Source organism: Dermacentor albipictus, chromosome 3 (genome assembly GCF_038994185.2).
Source record: "Dermacentor albipictus isolate Rhodes 1998 colony chromosome 3, USDA_Dalb.pri_finalv2, whole genome shotgun sequence".
Classification (NCBI taxonomy): Eukaryota; Metazoa; Arthropoda; class Arachnida; order Ixodida; family Ixodidae; genus Dermacentor; species Dermacentor albipictus.
In genome coordinates, this window is record NC_091823.1 from 40,430,250 (window position 1) to 40,454,778 (window position 24,529).

Below are 24,529 nucleotides of genomic sequence, written 5' to 3' on the forward strand. Positions count from 1 at the left end.
AGCGAGCTGGTGCTATGAAGTGTACTGCTTTGGGTGCATGTCGGCAACCTTAAGAAGCTGAACAAACAATACAAAGGTGTCAGGTCTTCAACTGAACGATCTGGGAAAAAATTTCACCGACGATTACAATACTCCCTAATGCGAATATCGAGCTCAGCTGATTAGTGTTTTGAATTCGCGGTATATTGTGGGAAAGAAGTTGATTCTGAAGGAAAAGGTACTCTCGGCGGGGGCGCTGAGCCTTTGCGCGGGCAGCTTGTTTAGCAGCAGCGGCAGACGAAGCATTTCCACCGGTTGTGGCACCCATTGTACAGAAAGGAATCGTGAACGCGGGAACGCGTGGCTCAGGCGGAGCGCATTCTCTAGCGGCGGCTGCGGCGCAGGCGAAGTGGCGCATGCGCAGTGAGTCCGAAGCCCACGCTGGCGCTTTGTTTGCACGCTGGCCGCATGCCTGGTCCTTGCTGCCCAAAGCCGCCTAGTTTCTAGGTGGCTTTGTCCTGCCGTCAGTCTGCTTTTCTCCTCGCCCTTTTCGGCATACCCTCCTCGCTTTCCTCCTCGCATCTTTCATCCCCCGCAGCGCTCCGCGTTCGTTTTCATTTTTCGCTGTGCTCGTTCGCTCGGTTACGCCGAGGCCGACGCTCGGCGCTGGAACGGGAGCATAAGAGCTGCGCTCTAAAAAGAAAAACGAAAAGCGAGTCAACCGTGGTTGACATCGAATACAGACAAGGCCTTCTGGAGTGCATTCGTAAACGATGTGGTTTGTTGTTAAATGTTTTTCCAGGATTATTAATCGGGAGGGAAGTTAGGCCCACTCATAAGATCTCGTCTTTTTTTCTTCGGTGTTAAACACTGTTCAGTCGCCTGGAGCGTGACTTAAGCCACCTTGCCCAACTTTAGTACCATCTTACATAGTACATAGAGCCATAACGGAACCTTAATTTGTCTAATATTTTCTTTCATTTCTGTCTATTTTAGACTGCAGTGTCCTAAATACCGACCCACATTTCTGGACTGCCCTAGCTCAAGGATTAGCCTACAGTTGTCGTTGAGTAAAACACTTCCGGTTTAAGGCGCACGCAGTTTTAACGAGCGCTTCTGGCTTACATTTCTGCCTTCTTTCGTTAATTAGTCTTTAATGCTGCTCTTTGCAAAACTCTAAGCTAATTCGTAGCGTTTATTTTTCTTTCTTCAAGCTTCATTTAGGCGCCTTTTTTGTTGTCCAAACTGCAATACAGTGGCCTCCAATTGTCCAATCTACAAGACAAAAATTGTAAGATGCCCAGATCCCACGACCTCCGAATCGATTTGAAATATCCCAAAGAGGGCCTTGTCTTCAAAATGTAATTCGGTTCCTAAAATTTTCGCGATGACAAAGCAGCGAGAAAGCAAGATATTTTGAAGCCGAAGAGTAAACTAACGTGAAAACAATGAATAGTAATAAAGGAAATATGAAATTTATGTAGAAATCCCGACCCATATTATCAATTCTTATCTTACGTAAGACATATTTCATTTATCGTTGGAGGAAAGTATGGAGATGCCTAATACCTCTTACAGGCACCAGCAACTCTTCTGCAATCTCGTGCGATGGAATTGAAAAAGAGACAGATACCGAAGAATGAAGCGATAGTGACGTACATAAAAGCACTCCATACCTTCACATTATAAAAAACTAATATTGGCGAAGCCACTGCACAAAAACTCAAGTTCACGGTTCAGCCATATTGCAATACATAGGAAAATAAAGCGCAGAGACAGCTTCACTCAACAAGCAGCAGCCACCCATACACCATGTATCGGATTATTACCACATGCATGCACAAGCACGCTTTTATAAGAAATTGTAAAATACTAATACACCTGTAATAATTTCCTTATAGATAGGTTTCTTCAAGAAATTTTATACCTACATATGTACAGCCTATATCTGTGTTCACTTACCCGCTCATCTGCGACTGTAACTTAACTTAGCTACTTCCATGATAACGAGACGATAGCTGTATCAACGGTCAACCATGACTGGCGCATATGTTACAGAAACTTTAACAATTCAACCTCTGACGGTTGATTAAGTGCCCCAAAGCAATATGTCTTCGTCTTCGCATTACTGTCCAGATTTAGTCAAAGCATACTTTTGTCAGTGGAATAATGTACCGTGCACTATCAAGGCTTCGTGTCCCATCAACATGAAGCTTCAGCAGTCACTTGTGCGAAATTAACATTGCCCTAGGAAGAAGAAATTTAAGTGCGGCGAACATCCACGAAGGAATGTCGCGTATACCGCTTCGTAAAGACGACTGCGCCGTAAAACGGGGCATTATTCTAGGGGTGGACTTTATTACCGACGCCAATGTGGCCATTCTTCACAGCTTAGTCGTAAAAGCCGTACGGTGTCTCGGCGGCGGCTCGAGTGAGTTGCAAAGCGCGTAATTCTCGCGCGCGTTTCTGTTCTGGCTTTGTAGTCGCGCTAAGCGAAGCCAATACGTTTCTTCTAAGAAAGCGTTACGTGAAGTTTACGGCTCGTGAAACGGCGGTAAATTTTGCCTCTTATGTCTTTTCTTTTTTTCTCGCGGCGTTTTCCTTTAGTACTCTTCTGTAGTAGCCGTTTCTTTTGCTAGGAACACGCCGGAAGTAATCGCTTCGACGACCAATATTTTCTTTTTTTCTGATATCACTCACCAGTCATGGCATTCTCAGGGATTGCTTCCGAAATTAGGCTTATAACTAAACTACGCTATAAAGACAGCATCGTAACACGCAAAATAACTGGTGTTTACAACGTGCTTTATCTCAATAATTGAGATGAGAATCACATTTTACCAAGCAAACAGTAAAGATGAACAAAACATGTAAAATGCAAGTCTTATATATAACTGACAGAAATATACTCTCTGCAAATGCACAGTAGATTGCAGTAGAAAACTTTTTTTATTTATTGCAAAAAATTATCGGTGCTATCCCCACCACGAAAACATACAAAGGCTATTCTGTAAGGAGCCCTCAAACACCAAGGCTAAGTGGCTATGACATTATGTTGTTGACTACAAGGCCACGGGTTGGATTCCCGGCCCCAACAGTCTCATGTCGATGGGATTGAAATGCTATAACGCTCGTGTGCTTGGATTTACGCGCAGATTATAAAGGGAAAAAAATATGCAGATCCCATGCATTATGGGAATCGATGTAAGCGAAGGTTTCCGTGCTGGATACTTTGATTGACAATAATTAGCGGTGATTTTGACGGCTAAAGCTTAATTTCTTCAACGTTTAGTCTAACACGAGAGTGCTGAGTTGATGTTAACCGTTACCTTGCATGCACCACTGCTGTTTGTCAGCTTAATGCACAGAACACACTGGGAGAGTAGTTTGCTTGGGGCGTAGTTGAGCGTCATATTACATAACCTCTGCGAGTGTTGAGCGTTGTCATTGGCTCACATGGCACATCGCATAGTGCAAAAGTAATAAACTTGAATTGGATTATTGGGCCGCACGTGCTAAAACCACAATCGGATTATGAGGCAGGCAGTAGCGATGCACTCCGGATTAATTTTGACACCGTGATGTTATTTAACATGTCCCAAAATCTAAGTGCACGTGCGTTTTCTTCTTCACCCCTGTCGAAATACGGCTGCCGCGGTCGGGATCGAACCTGCGACATCGAGCAATGCCATAGCCGCAAAGCTACCGCGGATGGCAGTTGATTTGTTGATTTGACGGTCGACCACTTCCCTAGTGTCGCCAGGACCCTGCGGTGCGCTTTAATTAATGAGGCTCTGCTTCTGCACGCCCCGCGTGGTTTGTCCGCTTGATATATTTGCATGGTGCTTATTTTTAAGAAATACCAGCAACATACCGTACCGTACCTTGAACTTAAGCTTATCTAGTTTCCCCGCAACTGCCATCGTATTCTTTGCCTTCTCACGTCCCCTCCCCCTCTCTCCCTCCTATGGGAACTGCCTCTTCTGCCTCGTTCCTAGAAACACATCTACGTCCCCTCTGGACTCGCACGATAGTAGAAAGGGAAGCACTGCAGTTTCTGCAATGGTCCTCAGGGGAGTCACGGATAATTACAGCTGTCAAGCGGCTAAAGTGGCGACGACTAGGGAGCTCCAGAGGGCATTGTGCACATTCTACGCGAGGGTGAAAGCGAGTTTCTAGTGTTGCCTTTCCTCTCCGACTCGTTTCTGTCACGTATAGCCATGCTCTGAACCTCGCCCCTCCTCCCCCCCCCCCCCCCCCCGGGCGCGGTGTGCTTGACAGCAGCTGCCGCAGCAGCAGTGGGAGAGTCGTAGGAAGATGCAAAGAAAGCTTCGAAGACAAAGAGCAACACAAGAACAAACACAACACAAAAGAAGCTTCGCTTTAAAAGTAATCCGGACCTCTACACTTTACGGCATTCCTCGTAACCCGTTGTGGTTTACGGATACGTTACGGCCCAGAATTGAAGTTATTGCAGCCCAGGACACTGTACACAAGTGCTGCGGCAAGGTAGGCTTAGCGCATGTGACCGCGTTGCACCATTACCGTGTTTTTTTTTTCTTTTCATCAGATCGCTCGTCTTAGTTGCCAATTATTTCCTTTTATTGAGGATTGGTGAACACTCATTGCCATCAGTGCCAATCTGCGAAGTAAATAAAAAACCCACAGTCGTTGAGCAAATGGATCGCTGTTTATCGAAGCCGAGTTAAGAAAGGAACAAGGAATGGAACTTGGAAGATGGTCACAGCGTGCAGGGAGATTTTGGGAAGAAAGCGATTGATGTCCTGGGCCGCGCGACTGCAACAATCAGCAAAATGTAATATAGACTCTTCTCTATCGTGGTCATTCTCTTGTTCACGTTAGTATTCGCTATGGCCATTTGTTCGTATGCTGCGTGACCTCTCCGTCTGGCATTAACCGTCATTTTCTTGTCGACTCCCTTCAACCGATATTCAGTTTGGTTTAATTGTTGGTTATGTTTATGTGACTTTATTTCACCCCACCCTCCCAACGTGCTGCAGGCCGCTGTGACTTATTACACGATCATGGCCTAAAGAAGGCAATAATTATATAGGCTTCAAACGTCCACATCAGTTTCGCGTTTCATCGTTTACGCTTACTTTCACTGTTTTTTATTCTCGCATATTTATTTTGCTTCGATCCCCTAAATCCATCGTATACTGCTGAGCTTCAAGAACGTCCTTCGGAATTGGGTTGCCGCACTTCGACTAGATTTAGTTCAATCCTCTTCCATTCTAACCAAGCGTCCAGAGCGGTCGATTTCATATTGCAGAAGACTATAGTTCGCCAATTTATAGCTTTGCTTGATATTACTCTTCATTGTCAATTTAAAGGGACATTTTGCCTTGCATGTTATTCGCTGTTGAAATTTCGATTACACACACACCAGAAGTAACAGGGTGCCGAAAGAAGCTTTCCATCAAAGAGGCGAAAGCGTCAGATATAATTTGCGAGCTCAGCGAGGTGAAACCACCAACTCGACGACCATAGACGCTGCAGACCCCCCTCAACGCATTATCTCTCGGGAGAACGAATCTTTCCGCTCTATACCGATATGAGCCTAACCCAATGCATGAGTGACTTTGAGTAACGCGTGAATATTTTTTTTATGCCCACAATACTTCAAACAAGGCCGGCGTTGCGATGCCTCATATTTGTCAATAAATATTCACAAGCAGAGCACCACACGGCAGAGCAGTGACTTGTGCGAATTATTCCAAACCGAGAAGGGGGCCGTATCTTCTTTGCGTTTCAACGCAGCGTAGCTTCCAGGCTACTGTGAAATTGTTATATTACCGGCAAGCTCTTATACGTGCGCAAATAAATAGGACAAGTGCAGAATAACCGAGAGTCGGATGAGTTGGTCCAGTCTACAGGATCTTAGTAGTAACACACAAGAGACGATCAGCGCTGAAGCGAAAAACACGAGAGCAGTGTTGTGATCATCCTCTATTAATTATCCCTTCTGCGTTGCTACTGTAGACTCTTGGTTAACCTGTGCTCGAGAAACCTGATAAAGCCTAATTATTCCAGTCAGGAGCCAAGAAGCCCGACACAAGCGGCGGCGTAATCTAGCGGCAGCTTCAGGCGCTACAGTTCCGCTAGCTCGCCGAGAAATGAAGGCGGCAGGCCTAATTTCTAGAAGGTGCCCTGGCCGCGGGTGAAGGGAGTCCCAGACCAGGAAGTGATTTGCGCCTGAATAATTTGGGGCCAAGACCCGCTAATTACCTCAGCATCACCTCCCCCGCCTACTTCGCGATAAACGACGGAACTATAAGGTTGTTCTGAATCTGCCTTCATATGTTTGTTGTCATCATCTATCTCTCCTGTCATCATATATATATATATATATATGTACCTGCCGTGGTATAACTTTGTTGCTGTGGCGATGCACTGCTGATGCTGTGCGTTGTTGAATCCCGGCGGCGGCGGTCGCATTTCGATGGTGGCAAATTATGCAAGTACGCTCGTGCATTGTATTTAGGCGCACGTTAATATACCCCCGGGGGGGGCGGGGGGGGGGCGTCAAAACTAATCAGGAAACCCCCGCTGCACGACGCGTCTCATAGTGAGATCGTGGTTCCGGCGCGTAACACTTCGGTACCTTTAGTTATATTATCTATCTTCTTGCGTAAACACCTCACTACGGGTTTTTCGTTTTTTATTTACGTATCTCAAGCAGCAGGCAAGAAAGACATTTGCCGTAGCTTAGCGAAAAGTGTGAAGACATTGTATTGTAGCCTTCGGCTAGGTGTGGCCTCCACCAGCCACTTCCTCCATGTAACGAAACGCCTTGAGTCATCATCATTTGCTTGCGGTGGAGAAGGTGTGGACGTCTCACAAGTGCAGCTAACTTTTGCACTTTTTCTCCTGCCAAGACGGCAACTGAGTGTTAAGTATGGAACAATTTATATTCCTGCGCTATCTTCAGGTAATACATCTTGGAATGTGAAAGAATTCAGGCATCGTAAAGAGGCCATTATGTGCAGTGTGGAATTTCCTTGTTTCGTGGAACCTGGCTTTGAAGTATACTGGTAGTGTGGTCGTGGTCGCCCGATTCATCGGATATGGGACTCGAATTCGCAATATTATCAAGTCAGTGGCGCAGGCAAGCAGTACGTTTGTGTCAGGAGCAAATTCACGCGCAAGTTAGCGCTCTGTCCTGAGTATCCATTGTCTTTCTTCTACAACCGACATCTACAGCTACAAGAAGAAGTGCAAGTTTTGTTTGCTGGTGTTGCGCCATCCATCGGGCGTGATACATAGGAATAATGCACGAGGAGATACAAATTGTTAGTACAGAGATACAAGGTTACTTTCAATAAAGGAGTCTATTAAACCTTTCAGAGCTGCTTGCTCTAATAATGCGTGATCGCATGGCCCAAGCCATGCTTCTATGCTGAAAGAACGATTATCAAAGGTCATCATTGAAATGGCACAGCATTCTGAGTGGAAGAACGATTATCAAAGGTGATCATTGAAATGGCACAGCATTCTGAGTGGAATATAGAATGATTTGTGTTTAATTGTAGAAGGAGCAGAATATGATCTTGTTTTTATATATTGTCTGTTTAGGCATGATTACGTAATGCAATTTATTGCGGAAGTCCTTTTGTTCTTGTTATCGCCTCATGCTATCATCCTTTGATCAATGAATAATCTATTGTTTGTGGAGAAGTTGGCAGCCCAACAGTGGCCAGAATGTCCAATTTCATCACAGTATATCCCACTACATTCCATCGGACATGGCACTTGAGTTTGCAAGGTTCTCAAATCAGAGTGGTACCGGCAAGCAAGTCTGTATCGGCAGAAAATGTCTGCGCAGGTTATCGCCTTGTCTTCTGTTTCCTTCCTTCTATTCCACGCAGTTGCGGTAAACAAACCTTCCAAACTGTTTTTGCGTTTGCCCATTTTTCTTTCTTCAGCCCCGCGCTTAAGCGGAACATTACTCCCTAAGCTTTCTCTTTAATCACTCATAGCACGTTATGCTATATATAAGCGATAAAAGTAGCCAGCACACCATACCTTCAACCTCTTCCACACGACCCGTCAGCTAAAAGAGAAGCTGTCATGTCGTTTGCAACGACGGTAAAGATTTTAATTACCATTTGCGAAGATCACTGAACTGCCTACCTTGTACGGTTGTTTGCTAACAAAAGCTCTCGTTTACAGACTATATGCATACTTCCCTCAAAGTGCATGCCCTTCGCCGAGAGAGTAGCGCGAGCACGACGACTTTCCACCGGTTTCGACAAAAAATTAATGTCCTTATGGTTACTAGCCACCCCGAGAGCAAATTTATACTACTGGCCATTTAAAAGCCCTTACTGAAACATGGACCTTACTGAAACATGGTTGGGGTGGTAAAGGCGAAGCTGTTGAATGGGAAAAATACCTTGTACTAGACATGTTTGGAAAACACCTTTCTCGCGCAAGCGAATAAAATTACGCGGATCCCGCACACTGTGGCAATCGATGTAAGCGAAAGCTTTCTGTGCTGTTTGCTTTGACTAAATATAGTTAGCGGTGATGTTCACAACAAATGTTTAATTTCTTCAACTTTTAATGAAGTCTTACACGAGAGGGGGGAGTTGATGTTAAACGTTACCTCGCCTACACGTGCACTGCTGCTTGTCTGCGTATTACGCAGAACACACAGGGAGAGGTGTTTGCTTCAGGCGTTGTTGTCCGCCATACTTCATGACCTCTGTGAGAGTTTAGTATATGCAATTGCCTGACATGGCAAATCGCATCGGGGCAGAAATGTTAAACATTAACTACGGGGCTGTATGTGCCCGAACCACAATCGGATTATGAGACACGTCGTAATGGTGCACTGCGGCTTAATTTTTACACCGTGGTGTTCTTTAACGTGTCCCTAAGTCTAAGTGCACGAGCGGTTTTTTTTTATTTTTTATTTCACTCTCACCTGAATGTAGCTGCCACGGTCGGGATCAAACCCTCTACTGTAGCGATGCCCGCAGCCACAAAGCTACTGCGGCGTGCACAGTAGTGTTGATTCGACGTGGGACCACTTAAGCAGTGTCGCCTAGACCCTACGGTGCGCTTTGATGCGGCTCTGCTTCTGCACGCCCTGCGTAAGTTGTCCGCTTGACAAATTTGCATGGTGTTTCTTTTTAAGAAATATCAGAGTGTTGGGCTGCTAATCACGAGGTCGGGGCATTTAATCCCGCTCACGGCGGCCGCATTTCGGTGGGGGCGAAATGCGAAAACACCGGTTAGGTATTAGGTGCACGTTAAAGAAACCCAGGTGGTCCAAATTTCCGGAGTCCCCCACTACGGCGTGCCTCAAAATCAAATCTTGGTTTTGGCACGTAAAATACTACAATTCAATCAATCAATCAGAAATATCAGAAATATCAGAAACGTACCGTACCGTACCTTGAACTTAAATTTATTCAGTTTGCCTCCAGCCGCCGTCATGTTTTAGATGTAGCGTTTCCTTGCATTCTCACGTCAGCTCAACACCCTCCCCCCTCCCTTGTGGAAGCGAAGAGTGGCTCGTTTCTCCGAATGTATTGGTTCTACGCATTCTCTATATCTGCCCCCTCCTCTCAACCATACTACCTAGCTTCCCTCTGAACTTGCACGTTAGTAGAAAGGTAAGCGCAGCAGTTTCTGCAATGCTTCTGAGGGGGCGTGAAGGATAATTACAGCTGTCAAGAGGGTAATGTGGCGATGCCCAGGGAGATCCAGATGGCATTGTGCACATTCGACACGGTACAAAGGTCCAAACGAGTTTTTCACGTCGCCTAGCTTCTTTGCCGCGCCCTTGTCACGTGTACACATGCTCCGAACCAGCCCCCGACGTGGTGTGCTTAACAGCCGCAGCAGCAGCAGTGGGAAAGTCGAAGGAAGAAGCAAAGAAAGCTTCTATCTTTTTTTTGCAAATGGCGCAAGCGTTTACACGTGGCGCATTGCCCCTCGTACAAATTAACACGCCACCTGTTTCTGGCGATTTGCGATCCGAGGTTGTACGGAGGAGAGTGCGGGTCGACAGCCGTATCCAGTCCCCCCCCTCGCCCCTATCTCTCTCAGTACGATACCCCAGCCTGTAAACGCATCCACCGCGTGACGCGACTTTCCCTAGGGTATCTTCCACTTTGTTGTAGCGCAGGCCGAACGATTGGATACGCAGAAAGCGCTGTGTGTCTGAAAGGTCCTATGAGTGCACGGTCGTTCTGCCGGCGCTAAAGCAGAAGATGCCATAGCAAAAATAAGCCAATATAGCTACCCTCATCGATTTCGTTTCGCTATGCATACCTGAATGTTCTCCCACTCCCCCGCTCCGTGCACAGAGAGCGGGCCAAGACGAGAACGTTTAGGCACGCTTGCTTTTCGCGTCTCTAATTGCCCTCTGCTGCCGCTATAATGCGATTCGCCTTCCATGCGCACTACCACCGTTTACATCGCTGCGATGCGCTAGAAATGCGATGCGGCGGGCGATTTTTCGCGTCCATGTCCACGCCGCTATGGTTTGGCGATGACTGACGTTTATACGACTGACATTTATTCGCCTCGTTTTATGATTTCCCCGCACACAAGAAGTGTACATGACGTCATTGCGTGGCACTAACGCAGAACAGATGGAGGAGGCCGCCTTAATTCTTTGGTGGTTGGGCACTCATCGAAGTATGGCGCTTGCTTGAAAAAAAAAAAAAATGACGGAATCCACGTCACGTTTCGCAAACCGTGTTTCACGTAAGATTAGACGCACCATATACAAAGAGGCAACGTTCGCTAGACGAAGACCTAAGGTGTTGCATTTTCTCCAGCAATCTGCCGCATGTCTAGATAGAAGGCGTCCGATGCAGTTGTCAGGCGCTGTATAAGGCAGCGTTCATCGACACGAAATTATGCATGCAGGGCTCAAACGCATGCTAGGCGACGTTATTTTGTTGATCTAAATTCTGCAAAATGTCTTTTTTGTTTTCTTTTTCATTTCAAGTCAGTAAAAGAGGCTGCAGTGTCCGTCATTTGAAAGTCAGGAATGTCACAGTACACAAAAGGCTTTAGTCCGTTTGCTTACGTATATCGTCGTCAAATCAATTTCTTCACACACTGCTACGGCGGTGCCCGCATTGCAGTTTATAGGAAAAGCTCGCCAAACCTATTCGCTCAATTTTGATTTTTCGTTTATTTACCCAGTAGCAAGCGCTGTACACAAAGGTGAAAAAGTGTATTTCGTTCGCCGTCTAAACCACTGCACCACAAACGGAAACAAATAGCCGACGCAAAGAAGACTAAAGCCGTCATGAACACTCAAAAAGGCGAAGCGTGTGATTGGGATGGTTGGTGATAAGTCTATTCGTTTTTATCAAGCCACAACAAGAACATTGAGAAAATCTGCGTCCTTTCTTTTTTATTCCTAAGTGTCTGTTTTTGACATGTAAACATAGCGTTTCCCGTCTCCGACCGTGTCGCTATGACGTCACGTTGCTGAGCTCGAGTTCGCTGGCGCGATCCAAGCCACGGGGGCCTCAGCCCTACAGAGGCGGAATGTAAAAGTGCTCGTTTGGTTTGTTGCCCAAGGGTATGGCTAAACCTATTATATGCGGGAACGGCCTTGAATGTGGCGGCAGTAGGTAAGAAAACAGAAGAATACTTAAATGCAATTTCGTAACTTAAGAATGTGATAATAAACTAATAGTAATTGTTAATATCGATTTTCGGGCTATATTATTTTAAAGTTTGAAGCGAATAATCTTTTTTTGTTTTCTTGCAGAGGAAGAAAAACGATAAAATTAAAGTGGGAGTTTCTTTGCATCGCTTTCAAAAAATTTAATATGGCATCACACACGTTCCTAATGCAGTATCCTGCTGCCGACGCCCCAAGAGACGGTGCTCGTGTACCGCTCTCTGAGTGCACGTTGAAGAACCCAGTTGGTCACGATGAATATAGAGAACCCACACGCGCGCGTGCACGCACACACACACACAAACAGACGCTATGGTGTACCTCATAATCAGATCGCGCTTTTGGCACGTGCTAACCTCAGAAGATAATCAAATAATTGTTTAACGTTTCCCGAGTAATCAAGTATTGTGCTGACTCAGTGAAGTTCTACGAAACGGCCTTGCTCGACGTGCGGTACGACACCATCGTAATTTAGCCAAGTGCATTACCAAGATGATGATGGCATTATCTAAACACAGGGAAGAAACATATAGTGATATTCCAGAGTTAAGTAAACACTGATAAGCCTATGAAAAAATGGGTAAATGTTACAAAGATCCGGAGACGATAGTAAAAGCTAAGCTAAAAGATTTATTGATACGTCGTGCAACCAGAACACAAGTGCCGGCTTTATGAGCAATCGCCATCGGCACACGTGACTGCATGGGCCGCTTTACTTGATGTTACAAACAGTACGTGGTGCTGTCGCATATATGACATGAAATGACAGCTTTAAGTGACAAATGTAAGACAGTGTATATCTATTCAAAAATTGATTAGCTGCCCTAAATGAGCGTGAGTACATGCATCTTGCAAGTACACACATATATATATATATATATATATATATATATATATATATATATATATATATATATATATATATATATATATATATATATATATATATATATATATATATATATATATATATATATATATATATATACAGGTCACTCAACTCCTTACTAAAATATTGGTTGGCACGTGCGGCAGACGGATGAACATTACGTGTTGATTTTACTTGCAGGGTTGTACTACTATATTATTATAAAGAAAAAACAAGATGTTCATTGTGTTCAACATGTTAATTGTGTCTTCGTGTTCATGTAGCATTTGTATTTGTTGGATCTACAGTGCGGCATTCAGGCGCCCAAACATATTTTGTGTGAACATCTTGGTTTTGTGAACATTTGTGCCGTGTGAACGCATGTATTGCGTCTCAACAGTTCGGTTTTGTGAATATTTATGCCATGTGAACTCTTCTGTTGCACGAACATTTATTTATATTGCAGTACTGAGACTTAGTACGTGAATGTTCGTCCATGTGTTTATTTGTCTAGTTTGTTGATAACTTTCCGATCATTACTATCGCGTAAGAGAAGAGGGGTAGACGGCGCCACAGATAGGCGCCAACCTCTCCTTAAATACATTTAATAATAATAAAAAAACAAGATAACTCCAAGTCTCCCGTAGGTAGTCCTAACTGTAAGAAAAATAATATTTTTATACCGCATTGAAATAATTCTTGAAACGTCAATCTTTTCACTCTAGCCCGGCTTCCACACAACCCTTGCCAGGAAGAACAGATCCGTATTAACTACCCAACCCCTTCCAAAAAAAAAAGGGGGGGGGGCGGGGGGGGGGGGTCAATAACAAGAAGAGCGTGAATTATTTTCTGCAAGTGCCTGCCAAATAAATTCTTGATGTACAAAACGGCAGCAGCGTGCAATATGAAAAGGTGTGCATCAAGCTTGGCAGAAAAGATTGCAGCCAAGGCAAGTTCACGCACGTGGTATTGAAGGAAAGCGTACGTCACGCGTTGACCCCACAGACGTGGGGTCAACGACTTGTTAAAAAAAAAGCAAATCTTAGCAAGGAGGGTGCAGCGGGGCCTGCGGGTGCACGTGGTAGCAAGAAGTCAGGAACAATGACTCTTGTATTTCTTGTACTCTTGGAATTTCTTGGAACTTGGAACTCTTGGAATTTCTTGGAACTTGTATGCTCTTTGTACTTTACAGCCTGGTCACAGATAAAAATGAAAAGGCCTTAGAGGAAAATAGTTGGGTTCGGTGTGACACACCACACGCCCAGAGCACCACAAGGAATGTCTTTATGTGACGATGAGCTCGCCTGGTCTGCAGCGCCTCTTGCTTGTTTCAGGTCGTCAAATATGCGGTAGGTTGACTTAAGATACTAAGTTGGTGATTAACAAAACCTTCCGAGAAACTCGGTCTCTTTGAATCGGCTGACGTTGATTCTGTGCTGAAAAAGAGCGCGTGCAAAATTCGTCGGATTGCTGCCGTGTCTGGTTGCTTGACACGAGACAGAAAACGCAGAAACACGCCGCATTATTTTACAATGTGAATCCTGTGGCCACAAAACATGTAACGTAGAAGTGCGCCCTAATAGATATCCTGCACTGCAGTACTCATACCCATGTGCATTTATATGCATTTTGCTAAATCGTATACAATGCGACAACTCTCCATTTCCAGTCAGGCTGACTCAAAACGGCCCGATTCACTGGCATTTCCGTGAACCCGACTGGCCACCATTGGACCCCGATCCAACAAGCTGAGTTGTCTCGACTTTGTCAAATTAGTTGATTCACGATGCTGTTGCTTTCTTAACGTATTCATCGAAGGTCACCAAGAAAAATGGAACCTCAGTGGTATTAAAATCTATGCCGATGTGTCCAAAATGTACCTCCCACTGAAAGTACTGCGTCGTGTGGGCTTTTCAGCCTCAGTTAACTATCTAGGTTGAAAGTCCAATATCAGCTCATATACTACATTTGCAATGTCCTTGAGCCTCGAGGGACTAACAGATTAACATTTGCAAGTCTTAGCTGGATTTGCTGTGTCAACAAATGCAGACTGCAGGTCCTGACCGCAACATGATATTTCTACGGAAACACAATGGAGTCGTGTGCTTGGAACTCAGCGAGATATTTGAGAAATTTGTTTGATGCATACGTCGTTAATGGCAAAAAAAGGAAAAACTACATGACCACGTGTTGGCATCGAAATGAAGTGTGCAGATTTCCCGAATCTTAGTAATGATTTAATTTTTTACGCTCCGACTGGTCTTTCTTTTTGTACTTTAATATTAATTTTGAGCTATCATTTATGAGGTGTTTTAACGTGTGTGTAAAACGTTTTAAACGTCGTGATCTTTTCATAAGTATCTCAAACACATGCTTTTTCACATCACCACGTGCAAAAGTATTCTGTGTACGCGCCGGGAATGGCGTGTTCGAACCAAAATACTCTCGACAACAGCAGTACAACAAAGTATTTTTTCCCATTAATAAGCTTCGCCCAACCCCTTTACTCTGAGGGTTCGGTGGTTGCAAAGTATATGGAAAGCCAAGAATATATTTTCTTTGCCAGACAGGTAATTGTCTAAAGACTTCTAGGAAAGCCTTCTCTTCGCGCTTCTTTCCTGAAACGACCACACATAGGGAATGAAATGCGGGCTGTCAACGAGAGCGTAGTTGGAACACCGACTTGCAGGGAAGCGGACAGCACTGAACATTTCCTGGTATTACTAGATCGTGGTGCAAGACAGTAATGGAGGATGCTACGGTTGTGGTTTGGGCTAGTTGGTTCATGGCGCGAAAGTAGGGGGACAGCGCAAAATTGACGGAGCACAAGACAAAGAATGGACGAACACATCGTGTTCCTCCATGTTCGTCATTTCTTGTTGTGCTCCGTCCGGCTACAGAAGGAGTGGTGCTCCCTGGGTACTGTGTCCCTCCGCGCTTGCTGCAGGAAACCAAGTGAGAGGAGGGGAACTGCGAAGGGAGGCTGACGCGAAGCTGTATGTCACACTTTCTTTTTTTTTCGACCGCGTAGCAGCTCCACCAAAAGTATTTATTTCGCCAATACCGTCCTCAAAGAAAAGGGAACAATCTATCTGTCGGAGAGAGAGAGAAAGGCAAAGTAAAGCAGGGAGTTTAACCAGAGGTCTTCTCTGATTGGGTGTACCCTGTACCGGACTCTTTATTGTCGCGTAGTAATCCTCGTACCATCTGCCACACCACAGCCTTCCTTTAGACTTTCTGAGGAGGGTATACTATAAACGAGGCTGCGGTTGCACGTATTCGCAGTGAAAGACTCATCGCGGAAACCTGGAGGCAGCTGTCGCTGAACGGTCGCACGAGACAGTCGCACTTGTGGCAATGGCAGGAGTCGGCAAACCACGGGTGCCTTCGCCGGGAACGACAGACCACGTGCGCTCTACTGACATGACGCTGGTGCCACGTCTCGTCTGCATTGTGTTGGTTTGTTTTGCGAATGTCTCCGTCACAAGTGAGTATTATTTTAAGCATCCCCTGCTAATCAGTTCCTTGTTACTTGCGTCGATTTTTTTCTTCTTTCGCGCACGGTTTGTGTTTAAGCCCACGTATCTTTAACAAAGTAAGACGTTTGGCTAATTGGTGCATATCTGTGAATTTTTGTGGCGCCTAAGGTGAAAGGAAAGGAAAATTGTGCAGATCCCACGCACTGTGGGAATCGATGTAAGCGAAGTTTTCTGTGCTGGATGCTATGGTTGACGATAATTAGAGGTGATGTCGACGGATAAAGCTTAATTTCTTCAACGTTTAGACTAGCACGACAGGGGTGAGTTGCTGTTAAACGTTACCTTGCGTGCACCACTGCTGTTTGTCAGCGCAGTACACAAAACACACAGAAGAGGTGTTTGCTGGAGGCATCGTTGTGCGCCATATTTTATAACCTCTCAGAGGGTTGAGTTTTGTCATTTCCTCACATGGCACATCGCACCGTGGCAGAAGTATCAAACTTGAATGGGATTATGGGGCTGTACGTGCCAAAACTACACGCGAGTTATGAGTAACGTGGTAGTGGCAGACTCCGGATCAATTTTGCCACCGTGATGTTCTTTAACGTGTCCGAAAATCTAAGTGCATGTGCGTTTTCTATTCGCCCCCGTAGAAATGTGCGGCTGCCGCGATGGATATCAAATCCACGACCTCTAGCAATGCCATAGCCGCAAAGCTAACGCTGCGGGCACGGAAGTGTCGGTTTTACGGTCGACTGCTTCCGTAGTGTTATCTCCTGGACCCTGCAGTGCGCCTTAATTAATTTACCCGCTTGACATATTTGCATGGCGGTTATTTTTCAGAAATAGCAGCAACGTACCCTACCGTACCCTCGAACATTAAGCTTATCCTGTTTCCCAGAACCGCTCTAGTGGAGCTTCCTTACCTTCTCATGTGAACTCCCCCTCTCTCGTATGGGAATTGCCCCTCTTTTCCTCCTTCTCCTCTCTACAGTTCTACCTCTGTCCCCTCTGGCCTCGTACGTTAGTAGAAAGGGGAGCGCTGCAGTCCCCTCAATGCTTCTGAGGGGAGTCACGGATAATTACAGCTGTCAAGCGGCTAAAGTGGCGACGACTAGGGAGCGCCAGAGGGCATTGTGCACATTCGACGCGGTGGGGTGAAAACGAGTTTTTCCCATCGCTATTTCTCTCTTACTCGCGCCTGTCTGAACCACCCCCTGACATGGTGTGCGCGACAGCAGCCCACTGCAGCAGCAGTGGGAAAGGCGAAGGAAGAGGCAAAGAAAGCTTCGCTTTATAAAAACGAATGCACATACAGAATGAGTTATTTCCTGTTGCATTTTGCGACACAAACATTGGCATGTGCTAGTATCTTTTATACTTCAGTACGGAGGAACATAAGATTAACGAGTTTGTACTAATTGACCCCTGCGTCTTTTTAGAGTTGTTTTTTGAACCGTCTCTTTAGAGTAACTGAGGCACGCGATCGGAACTGTTCAGGGAACCAATTCACGAGGAATTTCGTTCACATGAAATGTTTCTCATTGTCCTGGCGCTTTCATTAATGACAAATCCCATTGTAATATCCGAAAATATCCGATTGTAACTTGTAGTATCTTTGTTTGCCATTAACCACCCACTCCCTCATGTAATGTCTCAACCAGAGACCTTTGAGGAAATGAATAAATTAACGACTTCACAATTTAACTCAGGCGACGAAATCGGACTTCCGCGTGCAAGCGGCTTGGATCCTCCAATCTAAAACCAATCACTGTAGCGTGCCTTTGTTACCGAACGATCTTTTGTACGCAGCGGTTTGTTTGTGAATACGCACCGAGGTCACTCTCCGCCAAGCATGCCGCCTGCATAGAAATGTGTATAGTTGCCGTCCCACAGAGCGGGTATCTTGATGTTCGCACCGATACACGGCGCTTTGGGGACCTGTAGTAAGTCAAACATTTTAACAGACGCACAATAGCTTCGCGAAGATTCAGTTCTGTCATGCGCCATTCACGCATTCTCAGCCAGAAGCGTACCTGCTCAGTTATACGTTGCGGCTCATCCACGTGTTTTTACATTATTTGTTCCTATTCAGCGCGGTTATTGGTTTCGTTTGATTTCGGTGTTTAACATCATTAGCATACATTTTCACGAAGGTTAGAGCGGTTTCTGCAACCAAATCCTGCATGTCGCGACACCTTTTACCCTGAGAACTGATGCCTCGCCCGTGACGTCATGAACGTCACATGTTAGTTCGATTGGATATTTTCTGCAGCGCGGCAGGAGATAAGCATGTGAAAAGCCTGAACACTTAAGTTTCTGCTCTATCTAAAGCATTGTTTAGAATGAATAAAACAAACACTCCCATGATAAAACGCACAAAATCTAATTTGTGGCATGCAGCCATAATCGGGTACACCAGGAGTACACTTTTCTCTTGAATTTGTTTGTTTTTTAATCGTCTTTCGGAACTAATCATTATTCTATGTATCCTTCGCAGCTGCACGTCCTATTCGGAACGGCACAGCTACACCCGTCGCCTCTAATGTGACGACACCGCCGACCACTACGTCATATGCAGGAGAGCCCCCGGCATGGCGCCAAAATGAATGGTCGGCCGACAGTGGACACAGTCGTCCCCCTCTGACACTTCTGAGCTTGCAGCCCGGCTGCCGCAAACGGGTCTTTTGCGAGTCGGCGCGTACCCTCACCTACGCGTTCCCCATATCCAGGTCCTGGCAAGGAGAAGTCAGGTGAGGCACAGACCGCAAGTAAATGATTTAGTTGTCTGGTGGTGGTGCATTGTGCCACCAAATTTGAGCAGTGCAGATAAGTACGAATCGCGTGATCTAACTAGGAACCAGAAATAGAACTCGCACTCTCCGCCACGTTCTCCCTCCGCAGCTGCTAATCCAGGCATCAACTTTTTCACAAAAATTTTGAACGAATGCGGCTATTAACGGCGACCATTCGTCCAGCCCTTCTGCTGACTGTCGTTCTTGGCTCGTTGAAGTGATCCGTAGCTTGGACTGCGCTGCGTGGACTCGGTGACCTGAAATATTGCCCCCCCCCCCATCTGCGGTCTTTATCGATTATTAGGAAAACAGTGATATTGACTCAAAGCATATACTATGAAATCACTGAAATGTGCCGCTAAGCAAAGCAAACCAAAATGGCAACGCTAGAGAAGTGTACTCAATGTGCCCAACGCTTGCTACATACACATCTTATATTTCGCAACATATACTCAAATTTTGACTCGAGAAGAAATCGGTAAATGCTAAAAGAAATTCCTAAGCGTTTCGGAGAATTTGGCAGCTACAGAAGGCGGGAAAGATGGTTCCAGTCATGGGATGTATTGGGGAGAAGAGGGTAACAGCACGTGGGAGCGATTTGATAAAGAGCGCATTATTTGTACAATTTATGAATGCAATCTTTTTCTCATTCCTTATTTCCATACTTTGTCCTTCTACTTTGAAACCACAGGCAGAGGCCAGTGCCAGCAAACGCCTACTTTGACGCGTGGTCCAAAGGAATGCTGGGCCATGACTGCTCGCACCTGTACGAGGACTGCTCGGACAGTCCAGCCGGCTTGGTGATGCCTCTCCTCAGAATGGCCATCGGACCCAACGGATTTCTAGGATCGTTGGTCGAGCGCGTTGCCGCTGCTTCAATGCGCCAAGCGCTCATGGATCACGAGGCGCCGCCCCGAACATCGCTAGTCATGGAAAAGCTTCGCCGGGGCGAACGACGTTTGGCCGCCGCTGAACCTCAGATGCCGTCCAGCGAGTTCACACCCCGTTGAAGAACTGAAGACCCCGTGACGACCAAACCCTGTGCGAATCGCCAGCGCGCATAACGAGGTGCCTTGCCTTGTTGCATATTATGAACACACACTGCAGCAGGACACCACCGGCACGAAGCTGACGGCTGGGTGAAATGGACTTTCTTCGGCCCGGTCTCCGTTGAGATGGCTTGGTTTTGATTCAGTTCTACTGAGATTGACTCCGGAATAAAGAAATACTCCTTCCAAGATCAGTGGTTTATTATCAGGGCTTTGTGTTTATCTTACTTCACTTCCTTTTGTCATGACGTCAATGGATGGGCTCTTCTAAAGCGAAATGCAGGCAAAGAAGCAATCATTATGGGTTTTTTTCTTCTTTTTCTGAGGCAGATATGGTTACTTATTGTAGAGTAAGTTGCCTATTACACGTTACTCGTCTTATATAGGCACGACATACTGAGCAGAAGTGAACTTGCAAGAATAAGCGAGTTTGTCCGATACAGCGCGATATTAAGACGAAATAACCGAACAGACATACATATTTTGGCCTGTCACCGGGGACTTGTCGCTAGTGGCATAGTCTTCATGGCCAAGCTCTAAATGTTTATTATGCGCCATCCTGTGAGATAAGTTCAAGTCACATTTTATTGCTTAGATTCTTGCTTTGGGCTCATATATATCGGTAGTCTGAACCCCATCCCTTGCAGAACTGCAGATCCAGTGCCAGTTATGCGCGCTTTCGATAATTACTGTACTCGCTGTTGGACCATGTCTACAAAAACATGGGGCTGCACCAGTTGTTTGTATAACCTGCGTTGTGTTATAATATTCAAAATCTAAGAGCCTCCTCAACGCTGGGCTTGTGATTCTGTCATGACTCAACGGCTGTGTGTGTCGTTATGTTGCTAAGCACAAGCTCGCGGCGACTGCACTTTGACATAGGTGAAATGCATAAACGCGCGTTCCCTTATATTTAGATGTACGTTTCGCATGTAATGCAGGCGTTCAAAGTAATCTGGAGCTCCCCTGTGTTGCTTCTCATAACCGATTTTGCAGCTTCTGTATGTTAAACTTCCCTATTTCCTTCTCCGCTGGAACCTACTTAAGCTGTACGGAATGTCCAGACTGACTATGCGTGCACTACAGAACTGTCGCCCAAAATAGAAAAGCTTTTCGTTCGTAAGTACTTGCTGTCGTTTGCCGGCCACCTTCGTCAATATATAACATCCGAATAGACAGCTGCCCTTGCGAACAGTTCTAGGATAAGAATGTTTTTGTCGATACGGTACCGAAATTACCGTATCGACACGCGAAATATGCCTCCAGTATGGGCGGATAAACAATCGTAACAAGGAACTTCGGGTAGATTCCTGTTGCTTGCCTCTGCAGCAGATTTTCTGCAACGTTGCTTTGTGAAGCGACTCTTGTGTTTCTTATATCTTCATGCTGCTAGGTTTCAAACATTCTTTCGTAGCTGTATGCGTCTGCCCTATCTCACGCTAATCACGTTGTCCCGAGCAACACGCTCGTAAGCGCTCCTTTAACAAATCTTGTTCAGCGCCTCGTACGTACTCTCTCCACCCAGTCCAGCAGTGCACCAGAATTTTTATTGCAAGACGCCTCTCGAAATACAGCGCATATGATATTACAGTGCGAGCGTTTTCATGGCTTCACGAGAACACGACAAACAAAAACAGAAAAAAAAGGGGGGGGGGGGGCGGCTGAAGTTTCCACGCATTTGCATCCTGCTGTTCTTTGTGACCATGGTGCGTGCTGCGCAAGGCAATAATCTCGATGCTGAAAAGAAAGAAGAAGGAAAAAACGAGCATGCGTGTGCCACGTTCTCGCCACCTCCGGTTAACTCGGAGCGTTCTTTTTTTTTTTTCCTTTTCTCTCAGCTCACTCTGCCGCGAAAGCCCTCTCTTAGTTCTTTCACTGCAAAAGGCAATGCTTGGCATGGTCAGACGAGTCGAGTGTTTTTGGCCGCAGCGGTCGATGCAGGAGGAGCTCCACGAACTATACTGCGCTGAGCGAGCTACTCGTGGTCGTGTCTTCCGCGTCTAATGCGCTGGGAGACGTCAGTTGTTGACGCGTTGCCCACGCATTGGCTGGCGTCAAAGGCGCCTGTTTCGGCCCCAGCACTTTCGGTGTAGCCCCCCGCTGCCCCTGGACAGCTTCTCTTACGCTTAGCTAGCTCCCCTGTTATCGGCGGGAATTTGTGTCAGGCACTTCCTTTTCTCTCTAGTTTCAAGTATATTTTTTCTTATTCGTTGTCGCAAACGCAACGAAGGCCCATTTGTGTGTGTCCATCCGTGCTTACTCTGTCTCCGTTTCGCGCGTAATATATTTTGGGACTTCTGAGCTTTCTTTTACCGCCCCCTCTCAGCCAGAGTGTCTCTTGATCTCTCCTGCGTTAGGCGACGCTTTCCGGCGTTCCTGTCAGGCCAAAACGCCGAGCCTCACTTCGCTAGAATTGTCGCTCGACTTCCATCAGAGTTACCAATATTGAAACAGCGCAACACAAGAGACAGAGAGCAAAACGAAACAACGGCATTTCACTAAGCGACGCGTTTTCTATGCTATATAGCGCTGGAATTCGGCAGCAGCAACGGCAGTTGGAACACTGCAAGAACTTTCGTTTTCCCCTCGAGTCATTTCCCGCGCACGCAACGTTTGCTGTTTTTTTCGCGGTAAACGAAATTTTGTGCATTTTGTTTATGTTTAGCGTCTTTATGAGATGAAGTTCCGCCAATGAAAGCCGGCAATGGTTCACTGCGATAAGCTACTGCGATACGGTTGCCCTTCTTAACAGTGTTACGATAAAAGAAACCTATGAAAGGTAATCTAAACAGAAAACGAAAGATGTTAACGTCGTATTACATAAGCCATGGATAACTCCTGCGCGGGTAAAGATGATTACCCGCAAGAGCAAGCTCTTCAAACGTTTTATGATTACCCGAGATCCTGTTGGCCTGAAGGTATTTAAGTCGTAGAGCAATAAGTTGAACAAATAACTTCGCAGGTCAAAATCCGCATTTCAAAACCGTTCCGTCGATAAAAACAAGAAAAATAACATATTTTTGTGAACGTTTGAACGACAAATTTCTAAGCAAAAGTAAAGGAAGCGCCCTTGCTGAGCTAATTAATGCTGAGTTAACAAAGTTAACACATTATTTTACAAGCGTTGTACCTTCTGGGTGCCCTCCAAGAGCGCTTAGTTTCATTTCAAATGTTCTGAGTAAATTTACAGTATTTAAGGACACAGATAACGAAAAGCGTTCTGTATTGATAAACCTTTAGTCAACGTCCTCCAAAGATTATAATGGGCTACAAGTAAAGCCGATTAATTTGTTGCTGATCTCTTAGTTACTTGTTTAATCCATACATTAAATCAATGTATTGCATCTGCGGAATACCCTGAAAGAATGAAAACTGCTAAGCTTTCTGTTATCTTTAAACGTGGTAAAAAGAATATTTTAGGTAACTATCGTCCTATTCTGTTCTTCCTCTATTTTCAAAAGATTTGAAAAAGAAATTATTGAGGAGAGTGCTTAGCTTTCTTTTTTAGATAAACATTTTTTGATAACCAAATCCCAGTTCGGATTTCATAAAGGGAAATCAACTGAGTCTGTCTTGCTGCAAAAAAAAAAAAATCACGTAATATTGTCATGAAGAAATTAACGCTTGGAATATCTATAGATTTCACAAAGTTGTTTGATCGTTTGAATCATGAGATTCTAATTTGTAAGTTGGGAAAGTATGGCATACGTGGCTCTTGTCCTGATAATTTTCGCTCGTATACTTTAGTCAACATAACCAAGCAGTTGCTGTCGATGGTTAAGTATCGGCTTTGCAATCAATGAAATGCAGCGTTTCTATTATTTATATCAGTTATATAACTAGCATTTCTAGCGATCCACATTTCATTCTTTATATACCGACGACAGGAGCATATTTTCGTGCGGCTACGCCCCGACGATCTTATAGGTAGAGGCAACGCTATTCTTGAATCATTAAGTGAGTGGTAAAAGGAAAAAGAAATGTACATAAACACTAAAAAAACCAAAGCTGTTTTCTTTCGACCTGTAAATTCAGTAGACACCTGTAGTAATCACCTTGTGTTTTGCAATATTCGAACAGATATCACAAAGTTTTAAATCACTTGGAGTTATTTTTCATTCCTCAATGAGATGGAGCAATCATATTGTTCATATTGAAAGAAAGCTGTGTCATTTGGTTGGTTTTCTTTCTAGAAGTCAATTTGATTTCCCTCGTTTAAAGCTAACAAGCTATCGCGCTGTTTCTAAATCTCATGTTAATTACTGTCATTTGATGTGCAGCATAAGACATCAAAAACTAACCTCACCAGTCTATAGGTATCACAAAAGAGAGTCGTGAGGCAGGCACGTACCCAGGATTTTCTTTCGGGGGGGGGGCCCACAACCTCCATCATCATCATCATCATCATCATCATCATGTTTTATGTACACTGCAGATCGAACGCCTCTCCCTGCGATCTCCAATTACCCCTGTCCTGCCGCCAACCGATTCCAGCTAGCACCCGCGAATTTCCTAATTTCATCGCACCATCTATAGCTTTTTGCCGTTTGCCGTTTTCTACTGCGCTTCCCTTCTCTTGGTACCCATTCTGTAACCCTAATGGTCCAACGGTTATCTAACCGGCGCATTACATGACCTGCCCAGCTACATTTTTTCTTCTTGATGTGAATTAGAATATC

The 24,529-nt window shown here is 45.2% G+C and overlaps 2 protein-coding genes across 3 annotated transcripts in view; one reads left to right on the forward strand and one right to left on the reverse strand.

The window, feature by feature from the left end:
* LOC135902574 (uncharacterized) overlaps positions 1-20,018 on the forward strand; it is a 29,244-nt gene extending 9,226 nt beyond the window's left edge. Inside the window, exons 2-4 of the mRNA XM_065432748.2 lie at positions 15,813-16,014; positions 18,507-18,759; positions 19,493-20,018. Coding sequence (XP_065288820.1) covers positions 15,885-16,014; positions 18,507-18,759; positions 19,493-19,811 — 702 coding nt within the window. The 5' untranslated portion in view covers positions 15,813-15,884 and the 3' untranslated portion in view covers positions 19,812-20,018. The remainder of the gene's footprint in view (positions 1-15,812; positions 16,015-18,506; positions 18,760-19,492) is intronic.
* Positions 1-24,529, reverse strand: part of CngA (Cyclic nucleotide-gated ion channel subunit A) — a 371,493-nt gene that overhangs the window by 165,924 nt on the left and 181,040 nt on the right. The gene's annotated exons all lie outside the window — the stretch shown is intronic.